This window comes from Papaver somniferum, chromosome 5 (assembly GCF_003573695.1).
Source record: "Papaver somniferum cultivar HN1 chromosome 5, ASM357369v1, whole genome shotgun sequence".
Lineage (NCBI taxonomy): Eukaryota > Viridiplantae > Streptophyta > Magnoliopsida > Ranunculales > Papaveraceae > Papaver > Papaver somniferum.
This window is the reverse complement of record NC_039362.1, coordinates 173,695,254-173,713,864: the sequence shown is the minus strand read 5'-3', so window position 1 is coordinate 173,713,864 and position 18,611 is coordinate 173,695,254. Positions and strand designations below refer to the sequence as shown.

Here is an 18,611-nt window from a genome sequence, read left to right as displayed (position 1 = left end):
CGTACCCATAATCAATGGGCTATAGAATGAAACAAAATCTAGGTACTGTAGTCGTAGGAAATCCTACACTACACCCCTCATATGATTTTATTAACACTCAACTCAATTTAGATTAATAATCTTAATGTTATTGATGAATTTTTGAACAATCTTATAAGAAAAGATAAAGGAATCAAGAATAACCACTGCTCTAGATTTTCTCTCTCCTTTTTACTTGTTTCTGACTCAAAAAAGATCTCTCTCCTTTTCTTCACAGTTGAACGACTATTTATAGGGAAATACATAGCGGATGACAGCTAATCTGTCCTTTATTTTCGGATATGGCTTGCGACATTCTCGCAACCTTACAAATGTTAATCTCGCAAACTCTCTAATTTTCGCAGGGTCATCACATCTTTCTCATGATTTTAGCTGACGTCGTTTATTATATAGTTTCTGAAATTGTTTTGCGACGCTGTTGTGTTGTTTTGTTGACAATTTCGCTAAAATATTATTGTTGCGAGATTCTGATCCTACATCTTGCCTCTTCTCATATCTTCTCTTCAAAGTAGAGAATGATGTGAGAAATGCCGCAACTGTTTATCTCTTCATATCTGCATTTATCACACGTATTCTTCCTTCCATCTATTTCTTGACACGTCTTCTGTAACCGCTGCTTTTCAACCGCTCATGTCTTTTCGTCTTAATGGTGTTTATTTCTTCGAGTAAAAAATCTTCTTTATATATTCTTCTTACTCTTCTTTCCACTTTCATTTTACTTTCTCTTCTCTTTTTATTTGCTCATCTCTGCAACTCTATTGTTCTTCCGTAAGTTCCGCTACTGTAATCCTTCATTCTTCAATATTCTTACTTTTTATTCATTCCCATATTCTATATTCAAATATGTCTCTAAGTGGACATAAACATGAGAAAAACTTATAAGACGTCCAAAAAGATCTTGCAGAGAAAGGTTTCACACTTTCTACCATTCCTGGTGAAAGTGCCAAGTCAATTCTATCTATCAAACTTTTTTCTGATCAATATTGTGATGATCAATCAATCATAATTTCACTTGGTCAAATTCTTGCAGGTCTTCCCATTCCTCTTTATGATCCAGATATTCCCCTATTTTATGAAATTCTCGCTCACTCGGGATTTTCGCGAGCTATCTTTCAATTGAGTGGGGATTGTATCCGTCTGATGTTAGAGTTCGCTAACTGTGGTGCTGGTAAAGGATCTTTGTACTCCAAAAAACTTAGGGATCCTAAATTCGCGGGCTTGGAGATAATTGCTGAGAAATAAACAGTAGCGAGCTTTTTTAAAAATTATGAATTGATCTCTATGAAGAAAGAGAATACTCGCTGGGGTATTCGTTTGAAAAGGAAAGATAACATTGATGAAGCGAAAATACTTATGCAAAATATTGATTGGCATTCTGGTAAGAACACAACTCCTCGCCAATCCAAAGATGATAAATGGTGTGTTTTTCCCTTGATGCTAAAAGGACCTTATATCGCTGGATCAAATATTCTTCTTGAGAATCTCACTATCTATCAACCTTGGGTATTCTCTTGGCCAGAGAAGGAGAAAGAGGTATGTTTCTTCAAGTTTCGCTTACTTTTTATTTCTTTATTTGTCTTTATTCTTTTGTTCGCTGACCCTTGCGACATTTTACAGATCCAAAAACTGAAAGATAGTTATAATAGGATTGGGAAGGCTAGTACCTTATTAGCTCTTCGCTCATACACAGATGAGGTAAGAAATATCCCTTTATGATTTTAAACAGTATATTGTTGCCTCCATTTCTTACTTCTATTTGTGTGTGAAGATTATTGCTGAAATAGAAGAGCCTGCCAATGTTGCGAAGACTGGTGATAAAGGCAAAGGTGTTCTTCGCAGGGAAAAATCAACTGCTACTCCTTCAAAGAAGAGAAAAATCCGTTCTTCTTTTCCTTCAAATATTCCTTCTCATGAAAATTCCGAAAGTGACAAGGATGATGAGGATAATGATGATTTTGCCGCAATTGAAGATTCTCCACCTGAATCTTCTATGGCTAAGCTTTCTGGCCTCTTTTATGATTATTTGCAAGGAATGTGAGATAGCCAATTAGCTAACACCTGCAAAGCTCTCGCTACAAATTGCGATGTCCCTTTACTGGATGGTGATTGTTCTCTTCGTGGAGTTTCTAGATCAGTGACTCTCGATTTCCTGCATTCTCTTAATAGTATGGTATACTTTCATCCTTTTAACTCTTCATTGTTGTAACTCAAAATCTCTTCCTATATTAACACTTTTTATATTTTCTCGCAGGCTGGAAAAGCTTCTTTCGCTGTTGCCTCAGATCTAGAGAGGGGACGCGAAAATCTTGAAAAGAAGAATCTTCAATTTCGCACAAAGAATGAAGAATTGGAAGCTGAAGTCAAATGTCTTCGCGAGAAAAACAGACAACTAGAAATTGATTCTTCTTCATATAAGAAAAATATCTCTAGTCTTCAGCAAGCTAATAATCAGCTCTATGGTATGTTACTTTTCTCCTTTCCCTTCATTCATGCATCCTGTTGTTATATGATTATAACTTATTTAATTGATCCTTTTTGCAGACATTTATTGTCTTTTTGATGAAGCTACCATTCTTCGTTCATTTCCTAATGCCTTGGATAATGATACCCTTCTTGAGTGTCTTAATAATTCTTTCAAAATAGTTTCTCAAATTATAGAATTTCATCTCTCTCTGAATGAGCTTAGATCTAAATTTCGCCTCTTAGAAATTGACCATAGATCTAGTTTAGGCTTAGCCAACCGATTTAAGCGTCTCCTTCTTGGTTCTAAAGAGAAAATCAATGAGTTAAGAACCAAAATTAGCGGTCTCATAGATGATAAGGATTGCATCTCTGATCAAGGTGCTAAGGCTTTGGCGAAATTCCAAGAGACTCTTCTTGAAGTTCAACTTGAACGAGATGAAGCTAGCCGCAAGAACATCGAGCTCTGCGAAGAGAAAACCAAATTCGTTCTCGTCTTCTCATAAGTAATGAAGATGAATTTTCTTGGGATGCGAAAATCTTAGATGATGCCAGAAAAGATTTAGGTGTAAATGTTAGTCTCCAAGTTGAGCATACATCCTTGATTAGAGATATGATTTCTGACAGAGAAGGTTATTAACTGTTCTTCTTTACTAATCTTTTGTTTCTTATGAATTTTCATCAAGTTATTAATTGATTGTCTTTTGTTCGCAGATTCTGAAAGTAGATATCGTGAAAAGATTGAAAAACTTGAAGCTGAGAAAGAGGAACTTGCAAAGAATCTTTCTTCTCGCAACGACAAGTATTCTAGATTAAAGAATCAAATCAAGATCACTGTTGCGAACTTTAAGAATGATGTTATGGATTTTCGCAATCAAACTATCCAAATGGTTTGTGATGACCATAGTATCCCTCATTCTGATTATCCTTGTCTCTTGGAGGAGATCCCACAGAATACTCCCAGTCTGATTATTTCTGATAGCGAAGCTGATGATGAGGAATCTGATGGTGATGAAGGTTCTGATGGTGATGAAGATTCTGACGCAGACGAAGAAGGGAACAAGTCTGATAAAGATGATGAAGGATCAACTAAGAAGTAGTTTGTTTCTTTCTTTGATCCTCTGTAATACTTGTATATTTATTCCTTTTCTGTATATTTGTTTCTTTCATTTTGACCTGCATTCATTAAAACAATTCTTCCTTGCAATACAGTTAATCAATATAATCATTAATTTTTGAATTTTTGTGTAAATCTATCATATGGAGACAAATAACATTTTCTAATTTCATTCATTCCCATACTTGCCTCTGTTATTTGTATCCAAATGAGAGATTTTATAAATTTTTCTTATTTTGTGCCTCAATTTCGCAGTTAATTATGTATAATTCGCAATCTTATGCGAAGTGAATTTTGATTCTTTCAAAATCTCATTACTGTGTGGTCTTATTTTGCCTTCCTAATTAAAGGTCTTATTATGCCACCTCTTGTCATTGCGACAAAATCGCAGGACGTCCTTGCACTTTCATGCAAAAACCCATTGATCTTGCCTTAACTTTTTCTTTTGTATTGTGGCCTCTTCAGGAATGTTGCGACAATATGACAGGCCTAAATATTCTTGCGAAAATAAAGCCCCATGACATTGCCGTCTTGCGACGAAATCGCAGGACGTCTTCGCACTTTCATGCGAAAACCCATTGATCTCGTCTTATCTTTTCTTTTGTATTATTGCCTCTTCAGGATTGTTGCACAAATATGACAAGCCTTAATACCCTTGCGAATAAAAAGCCTCATGACATTTGTCTTAAGACACTTATCAGCTCCCTAATGGAGGGTGCCGCCCTTATCTCCCCCTGGTTCCCCTTCAAGGAGGCGTACTTCTACCATACAAGGTTAGCTCCTCCCATCCAGTCTTAACAACAACCAGTTGTTTTCGCAGCCTCTTATCCCTTTTACCTATAGGGCTTATGGTTACGAGACTGCACCCTAAGTGGGGTTTTCTTCAGGCCGAGTGCAGTATAAGCCAAGACTTGTCAAGAATGGCAAGGTACGCTTCAAACGCCCCTGGCACTCTTGACTCAACCGTGTACCTCGGCGCCTTGATCAGATCTGCACTCCTTGGGAGAGTCCTTATTACCTTAGTCGCCCAACTAAGTCATATGCTTAAGCTGAGAATCCAAGGTGCCTCTCCCGGATGGGCTTTATTGACCCCAAATCTCCATGACTCAGGTTCCGGTGGCGGTGTAGCCTTTCCCTGAGCCATGCAACAGGTACCCCCTTATATGACGTACTTTAGGTCTTACATTTTCCTCTTGCGAAATTGTATTCACGAACTAGGGTGTACGCCATAAAGGTTCCCCTTTCTCTTTTGTCATTTTTCTCTGATTGTCTTCTGTAAAATTATTATCTCTGCGAGAGTCTCGCACATCATCATATTGTATTTGCATTTCGCAATCTCAATTTTGTCATTCAATAAAATGTATTTTTGAGAATTTTACTTATTGCGAGAGTGTCGCAAAAATTAATCATTCATACATTTCTTTTTTTATTACCTTTGCCATCCTCTGCTTCTTTATTATTTTCTGCTACTGTTTCCTTGGTAGTGGTATGTTCATCATTTTTACTCTGAGCTAGCATTAGTTTCGCAACATCTCTTCTTCTTTTCTTTCGATTGCATCCACCATCAACCTCTCACTTTGTGTCTCTTTGATTTTGTGTCGCCAATTTTCCTTCTTGTTTGCTCTTCCTTCGCAAGATTCTATCTCAGTTTCGTAACACCTCTTTCCTTCAACCCAATCTCCCTTTATGATTCCTACACGCTGGGGTGAGGGAATTTGATGCACTGGTGGAAAGTTGAAGCTACACCTAGAATCCCATGTAGCCAAGGTCGACCAATTAATGCATTGTAGGGTGATTCTACATCAACGACACAAATAAGATTTCAGAAGATATTCCCTTCAATGGAATTCGCATAGTAACCTCCCTTTAGGCTTGTTAGCAGTACCATTAAAACCATATATCTTATATGTTGATGGTATAAGATCATCATCTCTTCCTCCCATAGTTTTATAAGTATGATAAAATAAGATGTTCACAGAGCTTCCAGTATCGATTAGAATTCTATTATTTCCCATGAATTTCATCCTCATCCTCATCTTCTTTCGGTTTTGGATTAATTTCTAATTTTACTACCAATGGATTATCATGTACCTCTTCACCTTCGGGGATTTCTTCTGCGGTAAAAGAAATGATCTGTTTCTGCCATTCCTCTAGTGGTGAGATTTTCGCAATATTCATAATTTCTTCCATCATTATCTCTTGCGAACACTCTACTTAAAACATTGTCATGAAAATCTTCAATTGTCTTGTGAATGTACGATAGAGTGACAATAGATTCTTTGCTTTTGCACCAACTTCTATGAAGAATGTTTCCTTCTTTTTCATCGTGTTTACTTTGTGATGCTCTGGTGGTGGTGGTAATGGTTGAGATTGTGGGTGTCCTACCAAAAAGTGGTTTAGTTTTCCTTGATCTATCATTCTCAGAATAATTCTTTTTACATTTCTGCAATCATTTGTTGTATGTCCATGAAAATGATGATAAGAACAAAACTCATGACTTCTGTGGTTTGGAGGTGGTTGTTCCCATGTTCCATGGTGTTGGTATATTCTCCATTAAAATTATAGCTTCCCATATTTTCTCCACACTTGCATTTAGAGGTGGCATCTTGATTTCTTACCATACTACCTTGTGACCTCCTTGTCCCCTATTATAATTTTGTCTTTGACCTCCATAAGTTTCTTGTGGTTGATCGAGTCTTTGAATCTTGTTATTTCCACCACGATTGTAGAAATTTCTTTCTCCTTCATACTCCTCTTGATCTCGGCTTCCCATAGCCACCAGTTTTTGTTGGTTGTTACCTGTCACCTTCTCTTGTTGTACTTGTGAAGTATTCGCTACTGTGTTTATTAACTTGGGTAATAAGCTTGCATTCGCTGTTTTTGAACTGGTGTTTCAACTGGGTATGATTCCATTTCATTTTTCCTTTCATCCAGAGCAATATATTCTTCTTGAAGTTCTCGAAATTCAGTCATTGTGATCGTATTCTTGACTGAAAATTTGGACATACAATAGGTTGGTTGCAAACATAGCATTGATAAATGATAATATAAGATTTCTCTCATCTACACGGCCAGCCATTTCGCTACACATAGTCCTCCATCTTTTAGTTAGGTGCTTCAAACTTTCACCAATCCTTTGTTTTAATCCAAACACGTCTTCAATACCAGGTCGCGAAGAATTATTACTTATATATTCCCCCAGGAATGTAGTCTGCAACTGATTGAAGGATGTTATTGTATTCTTTGGAAGACCTTCGAACCATTTTAACGCCTCCCCTTTTAAGATGGATGCGAAATACTTGCATAATACAACATCATGATTTTCCCATTGCAACATGCACCTCACGTAGGCTTTAATGTGTTGAATTGCACAAGTTCTTCCATCAAAAATGCTGGTTAATGCGGGCAAATTGCATTTCAGTGATATTCCTCCTAATTGTACTTCCCTTGTAAATGGAGTTTTCGCATCTTCTTCTATAGCTTCATCCAATTGTCTTCTGCCTACTTCTCCTCGATTATTTAGCATTCCTCTCATTTCTTCTAACTCTTTCAATATTTGTTTATTTACACCTGAATTTTGATTCATTGGTCTTTTTAATTTCGCCTCTCTTCTTCGCGTTCATGTCTTTCTTCTCTCGCAAAATTTTGCATTTCTTCTTCATTATCCTCATCTCGTCTTCTTTTGGGAGTCTCTTCTTCATCTCTATCTTGAACTCGCATATGATTATGTCTCTCATTTTACCCTTCATGATTTTGTTCATTTATTATTAACTACATTCGCTGTCTTTCAGCCATCCTATGTATTCTATCATATTCTTCATTGATATGACCATTATTCTGGTTTTGTGTACGCTTTCTTTCTCGATTGTCGTGATTGTTCTGGTCAATTGTCTCTTGAAGCTCTTGTTCTTCCATTTCCACTCTCAATCTTTCACGTTCGTAAATTAAACATGCTTGTTCAGCATAATGTCTTTCAATTTCTTCTCCAATCGTCTGTTGATTTCTTTGAGTTTCTCTTTCATGTAAAATTCTCCTTCCTTCCTCTCGATTTCCTTTGCCATATTGATCATTTCGTCCCTGACGTTGTCCATTCTCTTGATTTCTACCATTTTTCCTATCATCAAAAGTTTCATTTTGTGGAACATAACGATCATCAGCTCTTTCTCTATTTTCGCGATATTCTTCATTAGGATTTGATATTTCTTCTTGAATATTGTTTCCATCATTAATTGTGGGTGAGTTTCGCCTCGTCTCTCTTCTAGTCGATCTTAAATATGATTTCGTAATACTTCTCAATTTTCTACTCTGTAGTCTCATATTTTCGATCCTCAATTCGTGATTTTGCCTTGTTATATTTGCACGTTCTTCTGCCTCAGCTCTTATTTCTTCATGTATTCTTTGTCTCAACGTTTCTAATGCTCCAACTTCCTCATCTCCATGAATTATTCCTTCATCCGCTTCTTGATTTCTCTCTACCTGTCTATGGTTTCTGGTTTGCTGCTCTTCTTCTGCGGAATTTGATTGCCAAGTGTGTATACTCACCCTATCATAATCTATATTCCTTCCTTGTACTAGTGTTTGTTGAACTGGTGGTTTAATTTGACTTTCTCCATTATTTATCATTCTAGTAGATTCTCCCATTTCACTTCTTTCTCTTCCAGCAATTCTCTTGCTTCTTCTAACATTTAGTTGGTTGTTCTGATGTATTTCTTCTCCTAGCCATTTCTTCAATGTTAACGAACTGCAAGAAATTATGTAAAATTCTTAATCAATCACTCCAAATCTTTACAAATATCAATATTAATCTTCAATTTTTTCTAGAATAATCTTCGATGCGCCCCTCCTTCTAGCGCCATTATGTAGTTGCAGGAAATCCTACACTACACCCCTCATATGATTTCATTAACACTCAACTCATTTTAGATTAATAATCTTAATTTTATTGATGAATCTTTGAACAATTTTACAAGAAAAGATAAAGGAATCAAGAATAACCACTACTCTAGATTTTCTCTCTCCTATTTACTTGTTTCTGACTCAAAAAAGGTCTTTCTCCTTTTCTTCACAGTTGAACGACTATTTATAGGGAAATACATAGCGGATGACAGCTAATCTGTCCTTTATTTTCGGATATGGCTTGTGACATTCTCGCAACCTTACAAATGTCAATCTCGCAAACTCTCTAATTTTCGCAGGGTCGTCACATCTTTCTCATGATTTTAGGTGACGTCGTTTATTATATAGTTTCTGAAATTGTTCTGCGACGTTGTTGTGTTGTTTTGTTGACAATTTCGTTGAAATATTATTGTTGCGAGATTCTGATCCTACACCTAGGTACAGTAACAGAAGCATATAAGTCTTTTTTTCGTTCGCACACAAGATAAATTTGAAAAATCTCGTTGAGAACTTGAGAGTTAAAACAAGGAAATTGGTAAAAAGTTTTTATTAGAGGATAAAAGTTTCTTGTTAACTCAGTAAAAAAGATAAGAGATTTCATAAAATAATATTAATCAGTTAGATGTAAAGAGTGTAGGATTTGTAATCCAAACACGGCTTACCTTAAACCTAACATTTAGGAGTTATTGTTGAACGAGTATGGTCTCATAAAGACGTGTGAAAGTGAAGCAGTGTGTCATAGTATTATGGAAGTCCTAGTATTGTGGAAGTGCGTTTTGCACGTATCAGTGTTAATGGTTTAGTTGGGTTTGCAATTTGTAGCCTATAAAAGGCACCATCTAATGTTAATGAAGCATGTAGAAAGCTTTTAATCAATGTAATTCTTTTGTTAGTTTTATGTTTGATCTCTCTCACTCCTCTTTTTATCCATGAAATCCAACACAAATTATGTACTCCCCAGTTTTTATCAACGAAAAATACGATATAGTTTTCATCAACCAGCAATTCGGTACTCATCGCTAATAGTACGCCGCTAGAAAGATGAATATAATAGCCACATAAGATAATTTTTTTCCTGCAACTAACCAATAAATATACAGGGTTTTGCTAGTTAATAAAACAAATAAAGCTCTTCAATATGGGGCTATTTCATAATCAAATAATTGAAGATAAAACAGTTCTTAGTCGAATTAAGAGAAGCTGACATGGGTGATTAGCATCACGTAAATGGAAATTGAAAAAGACATACTCGAAAATGATCGATGGAGGTAAGTTAGGTCCTAAATTTTGCAACGCGGCCTGCATCTAGAAACTCTACATCCTTGGACCACTAGACAATCTGTTGAATGCTTAACCCGAAGGTATAGAAACTAGCCACTTCAGAATCGACGAGGTTTTGCACATTTTGATTTTCAAATAATAGTGTATGTATTATTGATTCTAGTCCAATAATGAAGCTTTTTAATGACTAATTAAAGGTATCCCTATTGATAGTGATGCTTCAACTATTAGTTAGAACTAGATTTTGCGCATGCTACGCACCGGGCATATTTTTTCTTTTAAATTGGTATGCGGGGGTTTGCCCCGCACCGTGGCGATGTGTTTTTGATTTGGCGTCCGTAGGGATTTGTCCCGTCCCGCGACGATGTACTTTTGATTTAGTGTTCGCGGGGCTTCGCCCCGGCCCCGTGGCAATGCATGATTTGTTGTGCCCGGGGCTTCGCCCCGTTCCGTGGAGATGTATTTTTGATTTGATGTGGCGGGAAAAATACATTAAATAGTTTGAAAATATGTGCACATTTTATTTATCTTTTTTCTTTTTAACTTGGTGTGCACGGGTCTTCGCCACACCTCGTGGAAATGCATTTTTGATTTGGTAAGTGCGGGTTTCGCCTCGCCCCGTGGAGATGTATTTTCGATTTGGTGTGGCGGGGCAAATACATTAAATAGGTGGAGGATATGTGCAAATTTTATTTATTTTTTCTTTTATTTTCGGAGAAAATATGAGGAGTTTTTCCCCTATATATATTGATTTGGAAAAAATAGTCTTAATATAGTAATTATTGGATTTCCAAATTGAATTTGAACTTCCATAAAATTCCAAACATGGTAAGTTAGATTATCCTTTTAAGTTCGTAATTTTTAAATTATATGTTGCCAAGTGTCCTCACCTAAATATTGTCACTTTATAAATTCCAAATTGAATTTGGTTTTCTTTTTTTTTAAAATTTTTCCTATTCTTTTTAAACCAATCATATGTTGTCAAGTGTCCTCACCAAAATGCTCGTTTCACAAAACTCAAAAAAGGCCTATTTCAGCCAATAAAAAGCGAGGATTTCCTTACCATTCAACGTGGGAGCTTTATTTGTCTAGGCCTTTAAGTCTTTAGATTAGGCAACACATACCACCAGTAGGCAAGTCCAAGTGAGTAGTAGTCCAAATCTAACCAGTAACCACCCAAAACTATTCTACCAAACAGTATTTATCAATAATGGAAATTTCATTTTCCTAAACTGAAAAGAGAAAAATTTATCGACTAATATGAAGAAGGTTGATCACTGTTTAGCAAGAAAATAATTTAGTTAAAAAGCTTATATCAGTAAAGCAATCTTAAGAGAAAAGAGAGCAGTTAATAGAGCCAACCGCCAGCGATAACCCAACTAGCACAAAATGACAAGCATTCAGTCCCTATATAAACCCTTATATGGCTTGCATCCAAAACACAAACTCATAAGCCTTTCAATCCATCTCACCATCAGTAATTAGTATAATAATATTCCTCCAGCCTTGTTTTCAAGTTTAGAGAGTAGACACTACGAAAATGGCAGCAATGTTGAAATTGGTATGCGTGCTTCTTGCTTGCATGATTGTGGTTGCACCATATGCAGCTGAAGGTGCAATCTCATGTGGTATGGTGGTTAGCAAGATGACTCCATGCCTTGGATACCTCACAGGTGGTGCTATTACATCTGGTTGCTGTGCAGGAGTGAAGTCTCTCCTTGCATCTGCTACGACTACTCCTGACCGTCAAGCTGCTTGCAATTGCTTGAAGAGCGCCGCAGGTGGTATCGCCGGGATTAACTATGCTAATGCTGCCTCACTTCCTAGCCAATGTGGTGTTAGCATCCCTTACAATATCAGCCCTTCTACTGACTGCACCAAGTATGTATCTGCAAAATTCTTTATTATTAATAGAGATGATAAAGTCGTTCGTAGTTGAGAGTTAACAAACTCGAATTTGAATAGATTTCGCTAAAAATTTTGAACTAAATGTTTGCTAATGTGTATTTCTGCAGGGTACAATAAATACCAAAATGATACTATTGGAGGATATGCATTTAGCCAGAATGAATGGGATACTGATACGTGATGAAGAATAAAATGGATGTTTAGTTGATGAAGAATATGTCATAAGGAGGTCTGATGCATGTACTCATGCTGAGCTTCGTTAGCTATCATCCACTGCTTATGGCCTAATACTATAATGTAATGTTGTTGTGATGTTGTTCTTGTTGAGTTTTTGTTGTTATTTTTTCTTGTAGTAGAATTAGTTTCTCTGTATCATCTAATCAGACCAGACATTTCCGGGTAGTTTATGTAATCCTCCTCCTTTGCATGAATGAAAATGAAGATTTATTTATTAGCTATCTCTAACCTTTTCATCAGGAAGATGATTATGTCAATTGCATATAGATTCTCTCAGTACGAGTTATATAGGTAGGGTACGTATTCGATATTGATTAACCGGTGTATCTATAGTTATATGTACTCATGCATGTACAGTAATTCTACACCCACCAGAGGGAAAAATTCGAGTTACTTCCTGTAAGTATTATGGATCTAGACATCTAGTAGCCCCAAATTTACGGTGGGTGAACTTAAAGTGAAAGATTATTCTAGTTAAAGCAAGATAATGTCCAACATTTCGAGGTTGTCATACTCATCTCTGTAAGCAAGTCCAACTGAAGACGTATTGGCATATATGGTATTACCAAACAGTGTAAATCTTCAATGGCCAATCAATTTTCTATTGAACCTATTACTGCAAACGGTAAGTTCTGTCCACAAAGGTGTAGTATGAATTTTCTTGATTCTTGAAGTCACGAGTATAGATCTAAGTAACGGTTTATTGGAGGATGCCATCAGTTGTCCTTGGGTTTGAAAGAAATGAGTCAAGGTCATGGATATGGGGTTCCATGTGACCAACAACAACCCACTCTTACCAATTTACACCCTTTATCCAGCACCAGTAAGACAACTGAGAAGAAACATTTTGAGGCTCCGTTCCGGCTAGGATAGGAACCGTTATCATACATTGAGTTTCGATGCAAACAGTGTCATGTAACCTTTTCACGAAGGTCCCTACAATCAGTCACTTGTTAAGGTTTGGAACTTTGGATCTCCAAGACTCCAATGTACAAGAGTTGAAATGTATTGCCGTAGTAGTAAATGTGTTTGTCCCCTTGATCAAACAATTGATGGCAAGTGTTGGCTACTCGTTTGTCGAAACAAATTCCTGGTACAGCTTTGAAAGAGAGGTGTTGGTATGCATAAGATGTTATGCAGTCAATATTGGATCTGCATAAGATGTTATGCAGTAAACTAAAACTGATCAATGAAGAAACACAGTTTAACGTGGTTCGGCTATAGCCTACGTCCACGGGAGAAGAATGATTAGGGTTTCTTATTATCAATGGAGGTTTTACAAGACGTGTATATATATATCCTATACATGCCACATATTCGTATAGATAGCAACATATCTAGAGAATATTTTCTTGCAATGTGAGCCAATCATAAACAGAGAAACCAAATATTCTCCTTTGTTCCAACACTCCCCCTCAAGTTGGTGCGAAGATATCAATGGAGCCCAACTTGGATAGAATTCCATTGAATTGCTTGACAGGTAAACCCTTAGTAAAAACATCTGCCAGTTGTTGATGACTACGAACGAAGGGAGTGCATATTACTTTGGCCAATACCTTCTCTCTAACAAAATGACAATCCACTTCTATGTGCTTTGTACGCTCATGAAAGGTGGGATTTGATGCGATTTGTATCGCTGCTTGATTGTCACAAAACATCTTAGCTGGCTGAGGTGACAGAAAACCCAAATCTTTAAGTAATGCTCGCAGCCAAACAATCTCACAAGTTGTTGAAGCCATGGCTCTGTATTCTGCTTCAGCACTTGATCGAGAAACAACATTTTGTTTCTTGCTTCTCCATGTAACCAGATTACCACCAAAGAATATGCAGTACCCTGTTGTTGATTTACGATCAACTGGACATCCAGCATAATCAGCATCTGAATATGCTGTTATACAGTAGCTAGAAATTGAATAGGCTTCATTCTTTGTCATCAAAACTCCTCTTCCTGGTGATCCTTTTAAATACTGTAGAATCCTAGTTACTGCATTTAGATGTTTAACACGAGGTGTATGCATATAACGACTGACTAAGCTTACTGCATGTGCTATGTCAGGTCTGGTAACAGTGAGATAAATTAACTTGCCTACTAACCTTTGATATGACCCAATATCACTTAACACATCACCATCATTATCAAGTTTGTTGCCAATTTCTGTAGGAGTATCACAAGGCTTTACTCCCATTTTTCCTGTAGCCTTCAGCAGGTCCAACACATATTTTCTTTGATTCAGAAAAATACCCTTCTTTGAGTAAGCAACTTCTAATCCCAGGAAATACTTCAGTATTCCTAAATCCTTGATGTCAAATCTGGAATGAAGCATTGCTTTAAGATTTCTAATTTCTTGTTGATTGTCTCCTGTAATCACAAGGTCATCAACATACACTAGAACTATAGTTGTACCAAGATTACTTCTTTTAATAAACAAGGAAGAATCGGCAGAGCTCCTTTTGAACTTATTCTGGATGAGTACTGAACTTAGCTTTGCATACCATGCACGTGGTGATTGCTTTAAACCATATATTGCCTTCTTAAGCTTGCAAACCATATTGCTCTCTCCTTCTCGAGGGTGTCCAGGTGGTATACTCATATACACCTCTTCTTCTAGATCACCTTGTAAGAATGCATTCTTCACATCCATTTGAAACAATTTCCAATCTTTATTAACTGCAAGAGACATAAGAACACGAAAAGTATTCATCTTTGCAACTGGTGCAAAGTTTCTGTGTAGTCTTCTCCATATCTCTGAGTAAAACCTCTTGCCACTAATCTTGCCTTATAACGCTCAACAGTTCCATCACTTCTGTATTTAATTTTGTACACCCATCTACATCCAACAGTCTTCTTCCCGGGAGGCAACTTGACAATACTGTATGTATTATTTACATCTAAGGCCGTAACTCATTCTCCATTGGTGCCCTCCATTTTGGATTAGACTTTGCTTCATTGTAGTTTCTAGGTTCTTGATGACTAGATATAGCACTTAGAAATGCAGAGTGTGAAGAACCTACATGATCATAAGTTAAATGTGCTTGTATAGGATACGCAGCGGAATGATATGTAAAGAAGTCTTTGTATTTCTCTGGAGCCTTCTTCTCACGACTTGAGGTTCTGACAATTGGTACCACTGGTTGATGATCTTGTGGAACCATAACCTCAGATTCTGGAACTTGATGCGGCACATCTTGTAATCCTGTATTATCATCAGTAACACTAACATTATTGTCTGAAGCTTCTTCATGAACTGCTTCATTATGCACATCCAACACTGCATTAGGTAAGTCCACCAACTCTACCCCACCACCATTATCTCTGTGGGAATCTGTTGCAGTAGGTATCTCAGTAATAACTGGAAGTGGTGCCAAATCTGTGTAACACTCCCCCTGAGACCGACTGCCAGAATCACACTGAAAGTAAGCCACTGCTTCATCAAATACAACATCACGAGAAATCTGTAGCTTTCTAGTGGGTGGATGATAACAAATATAACCTTTCTTTGTAGATGAATAACCAAAGAACACACATTTAGTTGCCCGTGAATCCAGTTTATCACGATGCTTTGCCTGTAAATGTACGTAACAGACACAACCGAAAACTCTGAGATGAGAAATGCCAGGCTGATGATGTTTAAAACCTCTAATGGAGATTTGAACTCAAGCACACGACTAGGCAGACGATTGATCAATAAGTGGCCGTCAGAGAACCATGAGACCAGAATTTCTTTGGAACATGCATCTGAATCATAAGAGCACGAGTAGTTTCCAGAATATGACGTAGTTTCCGTTCAGCAACACCATTTTGCTGTGAAGTACCAACACAGCTAGTTTGATGGATAATACCATGACTACGCAAATAACCTGGAAGAGGCCTTTGACAAACTCAGTGCCATTATCTGATCTAAAGATTTTAACCTGTGCATCAAATTGGTTGCGTATCATACAATGAAAATCCGCAAATACAGATGAAACTTCAGTTTTGGATTTGAGTAAATAGATCCATGTAGCACGTGACCAATCATCTATAAAGATAACAAAATACTTATACCCATCATAAGCATCAATTGGAGGGCCCCATAAATCAGAATGAATTAATTCAAAAGGCATTGTAGCACGAGTCACAGAATTAGGAAATGGAAAACGAGATTGTTTAGAAAACTGCAAACATCACAGACTTGAGTCTGGACAGAAAAGTGGGAAAAATCCTAGACAAAACACGACTAGAAGGATGTCCAAGTCTTTATGATAAAGAACTGCGGAGTGATCTTTGAGTGAGACATGCCATGTCACTAGAACGTAACAGGTACAATCCATGAGAAAAGATGCCTCTACCAATCGTCTTCTTCGTCTTTCGATCCTGAAAGATGACCGAGGTAGGGGTAAATGTAACATCACAATTCAGAGAATTAGTGATTTGACCAACAGATAACAACTGAGTAGGAAACGATGGAACAACAAGTGCATTAGATGGCGGACAATCTGGAAAAAAATGCACTTTCCCACTGCCCATCACAGGAGCAGTAGAGCCATTAGCAACTGACACATTTTTATGAGAGCTGCGAATAAATGCATGAACTGACGAAGGATCATTTGCCATATGATCTGTAGCTCCTGAATCAATAATCCAAATGGCGGTTGGAAACAGGCGTAGTAAGAAAGGCTAGTAGGTTACCTGAAGTATGGTTGGCCTTGCGCTCAGTCTTATTACCCAACTGGTAAAGAAATCCTTCAATTGGTCTATGGTAAAGGATGAATTGTCAGCTACAGCAGCTCGAGCAAGCTTATTTTTGTCAAAATTAGCTTTAAGATGAGGATAAATATCCCAACAACGATCCTTGGTGTGACCAGTTTTATTACAATGATCACAATGAAAAACTTCTCTCTTACCCTTAGCACGAGAATTCTTGTCCTTATCAAATGGCATGGCTCGGTTTATCATCTTTGGAGCTCATAAGAGCACTGATTCAGCTGCATCCAGGTCTACAATGCTTTTAAATTAGGATTCATAACTTTCTTACGCGTCTCTTCACGCTGCACAGTCGCACAAACATTAGACACTTGGCATTCAGCACTCATGAGAATAGTGCTTCTAAGAGATTCATACTCTGGTTTGAGGCTACTGAGCACATCAAAGATTTTATCCTCCTAAACCCTCTTCAAGAGAATTTTGGCATCAGTTGTATGAGGACGATATGTATCCAGTTCATCCCACTTCTTTTTTCAATAACCAAAATGCTCAGTAAAACTTTTCGTACCTTGTTCAGCCTCAGCAATCTCACGTTTCAGCTCAAACACCCGAGCAACATTATTCCGTAAGCCATACAGACTAGCAACAGACTTCCACAAATCCTTTGCAGATTCTGAGAACGAGAAGATTTCCGAAATATGTGGTTCCATCGACTGAAGAAGCCACGTGCGAACAAGTTGATCATCAGCAATCCAATCTTCATACTTTGGATCCTTAGCATCTGGACAGGTACTATTCTCACCAATATACCCAGATTTTCTTTTACCCCCAAGAGCAAGAGCAGCAGCCCTAGACCAGCTTACATAATTGACATCATTCAGCAATACAAAGGTTAAACGCAAACTAGTATTATGATCTGATTGTGCCATAGTAAACACACAGAGAAACAAAAATTTGATTACGGAGAAACGGCCAGGATAGTTAAGGATCCCCTGATACCATGTTGGTATGCATAAGATGTTATGCAATATGCATAAGATGTTATGCAGTCAATATTGGATATGCATAAGTTGTTATGCAGTAAACTAAAACTGATTAACAAAGAAACACAATTTAACGTGGTTCGGCTATAGCCTACGTCCACGGGAGAAGAATGATTAGGGTTTCTTATTATTAATGGAGGTTTTACAAGACGTGTATATATATATCCTATACATGCCACATATTCGTATAGATAACAACATATCTAGAGATTATTTTCTTGCAGTGTGAGCCAATCATAAATAGAGAAACCAAATATTCTCCTTTGTTCTAACAAGAGGCATGAAAATGTTTTAGTCTTTCGTTCGCACGGGATTATCAGATTAAGACAACAACATTAGTTAAAAATGACAAGCATTCAGTCATTTTTTAACCATTCATAATCTCAATTGATAGTAATGCTTCAACTATATTTCTTTTACGATAAAAAATACTACTCCTGTGTGAAATTTTTCTTTCATCTTCCGTTCTCACAAAAATAAGCCACACAAATTCATTTTATGATGTCTAAAAGACTCTAAATACTTCAACCATAGAAACAATAATATTATCCCGTCACCGTCACATTCTTACACTCATCGTACCATCTTATGCTTCCTTGGAGTTAATTTCTCTTCGACACGTGTTCACAGAAATCTAGAAAATTTTGAAATCATTGAATCGGCTGACTTTGTTTCTCTAATGAACGAAAAGGTATGCAACGTGTTGGTTTTCCGTTAATCGAAATACTGAAACAAAATCTAGGTACAGCCGCATGTGAAGCTGTAAATATTTGTATCTCGTTCATACCTGCTAGACAAAGAGCCCGAAATCAAATTAATATGGTTGAGATTGTTGGTGAAAGAAATAAGTTCTCTGTAGTCTGGTAAATATGTACAGTTTATTCTACTCCAGCGAGAGAGAAATCCCGGTTAATTCTGGTAATGAAATCATGTGTTGAGCGATGAT

At 37.1% G+C, this 18,611-nt stretch overlaps 1 protein-coding gene across 1 annotated transcript; it reads left to right on the top strand.

Moving 5' to 3' along the window:
* The first annotated feature begins 11,239 nt into the window (after window positions 1-11,239).
* Window positions 11,240-12,159, top strand: LOC113283703 (non-specific lipid-transfer protein-like). Its single transcript, XM_026533030.1, has 2 exons — window positions 11,240-11,674; window positions 11,809-12,159. Exons 1-2 carry the CDS (start codon window positions 11,334-11,336, stop codon window positions 11,816-11,818), a joined length of 351 nt encoding a protein of 116 aa, XP_026388815.1. The 5' UTR covers window positions 11,240-11,333; the 3' UTR covers window positions 11,819-12,159.
* The last annotated feature ends 6,452 nt before the right edge of the window (window positions 12,160-18,611 follow it).